The sequence below is a fragment of the Octopus bimaculoides genome, chromosome 2 (assembly GCF_001194135.2).
Source record: "Octopus bimaculoides isolate UCB-OBI-ISO-001 chromosome 2, ASM119413v2, whole genome shotgun sequence".
NCBI classification, from domain to species: domain Eukaryota; kingdom Metazoa; phylum Mollusca; class Cephalopoda; order Octopoda; family Octopodidae; genus Octopus; species Octopus bimaculoides.
This window is the reverse complement of record NC_068982.1, coordinates 190,272,173-190,279,712: the sequence shown is the minus strand read 5'-3', so window position 1 is coordinate 190,279,712 and position 7,540 is coordinate 190,272,173. Positions and strand designations below refer to the sequence as shown.

General features: G+C 39.9%; 1 protein-coding gene across 1 annotated transcript; it reads left to right on the top strand.

Annotated features, from left to right (window-relative positions):
- Positions 1-577: 577 nt before the first annotated feature.
- On the top strand, positions 578-5,564 carry LOC106881945 (AP-4 complex subunit beta-1). The gene is made up of 2 exons (XM_014932476.2): positions 578-768; positions 4,033-5,564. Exons 1-2 carry the CDS (start codon positions 667-669, stop codon positions 5,551-5,553), a joined length of 1,623 nt encoding a protein of 540 aa, XP_014787962.1. The 5' UTR covers positions 578-666; the 3' UTR covers positions 5,554-5,564.
- Positions 5,565-7,540: the final 1,976 nt, after the last annotated feature.

The following is a 7,540-nucleotide window of genomic DNA, read 5'->3' as shown; positions in this document are numbered from 1 at the left end:
ATGTCGATTTTTGCCAATTTTTTTGCAGATTCGTATTCCTCGTAGCCTAAAAGGGAGTGGTGTCGAAAAAAAAAATTTTTTTAAGGCGGTGCTCCAGCATGGCCGCAGTCAAATGACTGAAACAAGTAAAAGAGTAAAAGAGTAAGGGTGGTTTTTGGGGGCGGGGACGGGCGGAAGTCTTGCCGGTAACATTAACTGTTGCAGTGTGACTGAGTCCTTCCTATTCATGTCGGTTGTGGTCATCACCAGAGGCTGCAGGTGTATAAAATGAACAATGAAGAGACTACTGCAGCGTGTTCCATACGATGTAAAACGCTGTGTGAGTGTGCTGCATGGTTTAGTTTGGTGAAGTAATTGGAAAACTGGAAAAGCAAATCTATCGATCACGCTTAGTATGATCAGAGCTGACATGGAGTTACACGACAAACACTTTGTTACACTAATTAACTAATAATAAACAAATACAAATACAAGTATTTATATAATAAATAAACAAGGGTTTTACAGATTTATTTATAACAGCTTCGAATACTTGATGACTTGCAGTAAGCAATAAACCAATATTTCTTCAGTTCACTATTTGAGTTGACACCGATTTCGAAGGGAGATAACTTGTTGATCATTAATCTTCGAGAATCCGAAATGAGATGAAAACATTTATTTGTGATGATGGATTTGGCTGCTGGCTGTTTAAATGACATCATCCGACACCTTGAGGATCCTACCGTCCTCTCAGATCAAACAGCATGTCGGAATCTCTTAGCCAAGGTAATTCTAACCATTATGCTTCTATTTATCTCTCTTTACTATCATTATTATTATTATTATTATTATTATTAATAATACAAAGAAATATAAGACAAGGTTTGTAAAAGTTTAACATAAAAAGCATTCTACCCATTTTCTCACTTCCAACAAAAATCTGAGACATTTCACGATTCTTGATATAATCCCAGAAAAGCCAACTTTTATCGGAGACGGAAGAATCTGATTAAACCGTCTCCTGTCTGTAATTAACCGTTTATTTTATCGATTTCACTAGGTTTCGAACTCCTGACGTAGATGTACAAAAGCACAACTATAAGACACTGCATGGTTCTCTGCTATTTCATATTACGCATTTATATCGTCGCTCGATCTGTTATAAATAACAGCCAAATTACCCTCGTATCACACCCTAACGTCTTAAAGGGAACAGGGAAAAATTTACTGTGTAATGTAGTTCTAGATACACTACACCCGAATAGGGACGTGATGGTCACTGCTGGAACGCTTTTGAGTTTAATTAGTGTTGAAAAATGGGTTGATCGACAGTTCACCCTTTGAAGATTATTTGATCAGTGTTGACCTGGGATCGAACAACTTTCGTTTATTCGTCGAAGAAACAGAAGTCTTCAATCTTTTCTGCTAAAATGGACTCCATTCGGGGTTTTTATGAACTTCCGACGTTTGATGGGCCCGGAGTATGTATTCTAGTTGTACTGGGTGATCACTGCACACCTACTAGACATGGTAATAGAGATTTATAATAAGAAACTGATTCTTCTGTTGCCTGCCATGACTTGGCAGTTATTTTTGCGACAGCTCTGCACCACAATCCGCGACGCGAGAGATGTGAAAATAGCCCCTGAGAGTGGGGATAGGGTGGTGAGGTGAAGGGGAAAATTAGAACGATCAGGACCGAAAGGTGAGAGACATTCTAACATCACGTACTTTGTTTTTGTGCAAAGAAGTTTTCGAAGCAATACTTCGGTATTGGTATACAACGTCATTCACCCACACAACTTTCCCTCATCATACAAAGAGGATGGGCTGAAAAAAGAAGGTGAATAACGTGCTTTCCTTATGCCAACACTCTCTAGACCAATACCGAAGGAACGTCACTTTCTGTCGACATTTTGTTGAAATTTCAGAAACTGAAACTTCATCAGCAACATCATCATCATTTTAACGTCCACATTTCCATGTATGCATGGGTCAGACAGAATTTGTTGAGGTCGATTTTCTATGACTGGATGCCCTTCCTGTCACCAACCTTCACCTGTTTCTAAGCAAAGTAATATCTCCCCCTGACCAGGCGTGTTTTAATATGGAAGACTGCAAGCAAACATATTTCCCTGCATGGCAACAGTGTTTATTTACAACTATCACTTGATGACAAGACAATGACGCACACACACACACACACACACACACATATGACAAGCTTCAGCGAAAGGTTTCCATCTACCAAATCCTCTTACAAGGCTTTGGTTGACCCAGGGCTATTATACAAGACATTTGTCCCAGTTGCCATACAGTGGGACTGAACCCAAATCCACATGGTTGAGGAGCAAGCTTCTTAACCCCACAACCATCATCATCATCATCGATTAACGTCTGCTTTTGATGCTGGCATGGGTTGGACTGTTTGACTGGGGACTGGTGAAACCAGATGGCTACACCAGGCTCCAGTCTGATCTGGCAAGGTTTCTACAGCTGGATGCCCTTCCTAACACCAACCACTCCGAGAGTGTAGTAGGTACTTTTTATGTGCTACTGGCATGGGGGCCAGTCAGGCAGTACTGGCATCAACCACAACAATCATTACATTTGACTCAACAGGTTTTCTCAAATACAGTATATTGCCCAATGATTGAAGGGTACTCTTAAATGGGCCAGTTATGCGACACTGGCATCAGCCATAGCTGCGACCTCACTTTAGTTGCAAGGTCACTTTAGTTGCAAGTGGAGAAAATTAGAAGTAGTTGATAGCTTCCGTTATCTAAGTCAGTAGCGGAGGTGGATACTCTGAGAGTGTAGCTCCTAGAATAAGAAGAATAGGCTGAGTGAAGTTCAGAGAGCTCCTACCTCTGCTGGCTACAAAGGGTCTCTCCCTCAGAGTGAAAGGCAGGTTGTATGATGCCTGTGTGCAAACAGCCATGCTACACGGCAGAGAAACAAGGGCTGTGACTGCTGAGGACATGCGTAAGCTTGAAAGAAATGAAGTTAATATGCTTCACTGGAGGTGCAATGTCAGTGTGCATGTACAACAGGCTATAAGCAACTTGAGAGAAGAGTTGGGCATAAGAGGCATCAGATGTGGAGTGCAAGAGAGATGACTGCACTGGAATGGTCATGTGTTGCATATGGATGAGGACAGCTGTGTAAAGAAGTGCTGATCTCTAACTGTGGAGGGAACCTGTGGAAGAGGTAGACCCAGGAAGACATGGGACAAGGTGATGAAGCATGATCTTGGGCCTCATGGGGGTAATGACAAGTGACTGAGATATGTTGCACTTGAGAAGACCTGTCAAGTCAAGTGAGATCATAGTCATGGCCGATGTTTCATAACTGGCATGTGAAAAGCACCCGTTATACTCTTGGAATGGTTGGCATTAGGAAGGCCATCCAGCTGTAGAAAGCTTACCAAATCAGATTGAAACCTGGTACAGCCCCGCCATTCCCCATCCAGCTTACCAGTTTTCAGTCAAACCATTCAACCCATGCCAGCATGGAAAACAGACTTTAAATGAGGATGATGATAATGTATGTGTAGATATGTGCTGAGGCTCATTAACTTGGGCCGACAACATGTATTTCATTATATTTTTTTACTTGTTTCAATCATTGGACTATAGTTATGCTGGGGCACCATACTTTTTTTTTTAAGACTGATAAGTATTCAATCAGTGTCTGTTTGCTGAACTGTTAAGTTATGTAGACACAGACAAACCAACACTGGCTGTTAGAGAGGAAGGAATAAATACAGACACACACATGTGTAGAAACACACACACGCGCTGTGTTTGTTATGCAATAAGATCAAACATAAAAGCCGTGTTTATGAAGCAGCCACACACCTGTACCTGCACACATTTCCAAAATATTTCATTTGATTACATCATCATCATCATCATCATTGTTTAACGTCCGCTTTCCATGCTGGCATGGGTTGGACATTCTGTTAATGCCAGACACTTTGATAATATTTTCCAAAACAAATGAAACTAACCAAATTTCTTTTTTCTTCTTTCTTTTCCTTCCATTTAGGTGATGAATTTGGTCAGCCGAGGAATCGATGTCACCAGCCTCTCACCTCATATTGCTAAACTTCTTGCCCATCATGACCCTCTGGTCAAAAAATTTGCCTGTGAATTTGTGTGTGTCCAAATTGAGAAGAGTTCTGACTTGGTGTTGTTGGTCATCAACTCACTTCTTCGGGATTGTAAAGACAGCTCGCCAATGACCCGTGGTCTTTCACTTCGTACTCTCTGTTCATTACGACAGGAATCGGCAAGTGAACATATCTTGCAGGCTATACAGAACGGTCTTAATGACCACAGTTCCTATGTGCGGCGTATTGCTGCTCTGTCGAGTATCCGACTACATCACCTTAATCCAGAATCTATCTTAGATACGGGGATTATCGATAAACTGTACAGTCTAATCCGAGATCCAGATCCAATTGTTGTTGTAAATTGTCTCATGGCATTGGAAGAAATTCTCAAAGACGAAGGTGGAGTCGTCATCAACCAAAAAATGTCGTATCACTTACTTGTAACATTACCAAAATTTACCAATTCGGGTCGGACTTATGTTTTGACCCTCCTGAAGAAATACGTGCCTAAAAGTGAAGATGAAGTGTTCAACATTCTTAATATATTGGACGACTATTTAAAGGAAACAACATATTCGGTGTTCATGAGTAGTTTAGAACTTTTCTTACATCTGATCACAGCAGTGCCACACCTCAAGAATGAAGTCCTAAACCGATGCAAAGAAATGTTTGTCAGTGGCCTGAATTCAGGTAACATTGAACTCACATATTCCATCATTCTCTTCATTGAAAACTTCCTGGATAGTTCCAAAAGCATATTTTCACAATATCACAAGGCTTTCTTCTGTCGTTTCAAGGAACCTCCTTATTTAAAAATGCGAAAAATTGAGATTCTACCTTCGTTGGTGACAAGTTCAAATTTCCCTGAAATTCTTGATGAGCTGCGAATGTATTGCTCCGAGGTTTCCTCCAACGTTTCATTCTGTGCAATGAAAGCAATCGGTAAAATAGCGAAACAGGACTCACTTTATTTTGAATACTGCATCAAGAAACTTGAAGAATTGCTGGAGATTCCTGAACAAAGTGTTCAAGCAAATGTCTTTCAAGTTCTTGAATTGCTAGATCTGACGTCATATGTCCATCTTGAAGACCTTATGAAATCAATTTGTTCAAGAGAGAATTTAAACCCAGCTAATGAGAATGGCTGTTGTGCAAACTTGTTTCTACTTGGAGAATACGGTTACATGTTAGAATCTAGTCCTTATGCTATCCAAGAATTTATAGAGAATTACATCGAAGAATGTACGGACACTATGAAAGCTTATCTACTGACTGCTGTGATGAAACTGTTTCTCACACGCCCTGCTGAATGTCAGCACATGCTTGGAGGGTTGCTAGAGATTTGCTCAGTTTCAAGGAACAAAGATCTCAATAGCAAGGCTTTATATTATTATAATCTTCTGAAGCAAGGACCTGAAAATGCAAAGAGGATTATTTTAAATAAAAAATCGTAATTAATGTTAAACTGTTATTATCATTGGTTTTAAAATTGCTTTCCAGTTTTTGACACAAGGCCAGCAAGTTTGGCGGAAGGGACAGGTTGATTACATTGGTTTTAATATTGGTAGGTAACTGTGTGCACCCAATCCAATGAGCTGTTAGCAAACTCCTTACTGTGGATTCTGTTCACTGATGTAATCAGTGGGAATATTATAAAATGACAAGTGTTTTTTTAGAATGAAGTATTGTGTGGATTCTTCTGAGATTATAGCTTCTAGGGTGATGGTCTCCATCAAGCTGATATACAGAGAATATTTCTGGATGGTTACGCAGCCAAATCTCCATCAGATTACATCCAAACGTCTTTAAAAAAAGTAAACGATTTGATTAATGTAGTCGTAAAATTAATTATTAACCCTTTATCATTCAGATTACTCAGTCAAACACAATGCTTATTTTATTCAAATTGTCTTGAATTAATCATGATAACGATCTTGTATCTTCAAGATTTTGATGATGATGTGATTATTTATTTTTAGAATGACATTGTAGGGTAGGTGTGAGAGGCCAGATCTGACTGGTGAGTTTAAATGGTAGGGGGTTAAGGGAGGAAATAGCAAGAAGAAATGAGTCAAAAGTGAAACAAACTAAGTTTATTATGAGGAGGAAGAGGAAGATCTAACAGGATGGAAACAGTGTTCTATAGGAAAGTGGTGTTTTCTGATGGCACCAGATGGTTCATTTACTGCCAATGTAATCATCATCACCATCATTTAGCATCTGTTTTGTATGCTGGTTTGGGTTGGGCTGTTCAACAGAATTGGAAATGCCAGAGCACTGTGTGGTGTTTCAGTGTCTTCCTGTCACATGGTTTCTCTAGTTGATACCCTTCCTAATGACAACCATCTTATGGAGTGTACTGGGTGGTATTTTCATGGCATCAGCTAGCATCGTGTAGTACAAAATATTTCATCACGGAATCCTAAATTTGGCTTTAAAAAATGGGGTGCTACATAAAAGGCACCCATCCTGGTGTCACGTAAATAGCATGTGTGTTGGTGTCATGTGAAAAGTATCCAATACACTCTGTAAAGTTGTTGGCATTAGGAAGGGCATCCAGCCATAGAATGATGATGGTGATGATGATGATGATGGCAATGACTATGATGATGATGATGATAATGAAGGCCTAACACTTACATTAACCAAGCAGGGTCTTTTGTAGTTTGCTCAACCAAAAATGATGAAAGACTTTTGTTCTTGCTTTCATTAGTGTTGTTGTTGTTGTTTGTCTCTATGACAGTATAACCCTTCTCTTGTTTTCATTAAGTCAATTTTGGGCTGCATAGTCAGGCATCCAAACCACATGGTTCAGTCCCACTTATATATCTCAATGCAATGCCCCAGCATGGCCACAGTCTAATGACTGAAACAATTAAAAGATAAAAGATGTATGTGTGTGTGTGTGTGCATATCTCTGTCTTTGTGTCCGTGTGCTGATCCCACTACTGCTTGAAGACTGGTGTTGGCGTGTTTACATCCACACAACTTAGCAGTTTGCCAAGAGAGACTGATACAAGGAGTACCTGGCATAAGAACAGAAAAGATACTGGTGTTGAATTGTTCAGCGAAAATTCTTTAATCTGGTGCCCCAGCATGGCCAGTCTGACGACTGAAACAAGGGAAAGATTTCAAGAGAGAAAATTGCTTTTTTATATTCTTTTACTTGTTCCAGTCATTTGACTGCGGCCATGCTGGAGCACCACCTTTTAGTCGAGCAAATTGACCCCAGGACTTATTCTTTGAAAGCCTAGTATTTATTCTATCAGTTTTTTTTGCCGAAGTGCTAGGTGACGGGGATGTAAACACACCAGCATCGGTTGTCAAGTGATGCTGGGGGGGGGGACAAACACAAACATATACATACATGCATATATATATATATATATATATATATATGACGGGCTTCTTCAGTTTTTGTCTACCAAATCCACTCACAAG

Bases quoted from the DNA above. Each gene is read 5' to 3' on its own strand.
- LOC106881945 (XM_014932476.2), top strand. From the start codon at position 667: ATGATGGATTTGGCTGCTGGCTGTTTAAATGACATCATCCGACACCTT. The intron at 769-4,032 runs GTAATTCTAACC...CCTTCCATTTAG, and splicing joins GTCGGAATCTCTTAGCCAAG to GTGATGAATTTGGTCAGCCG.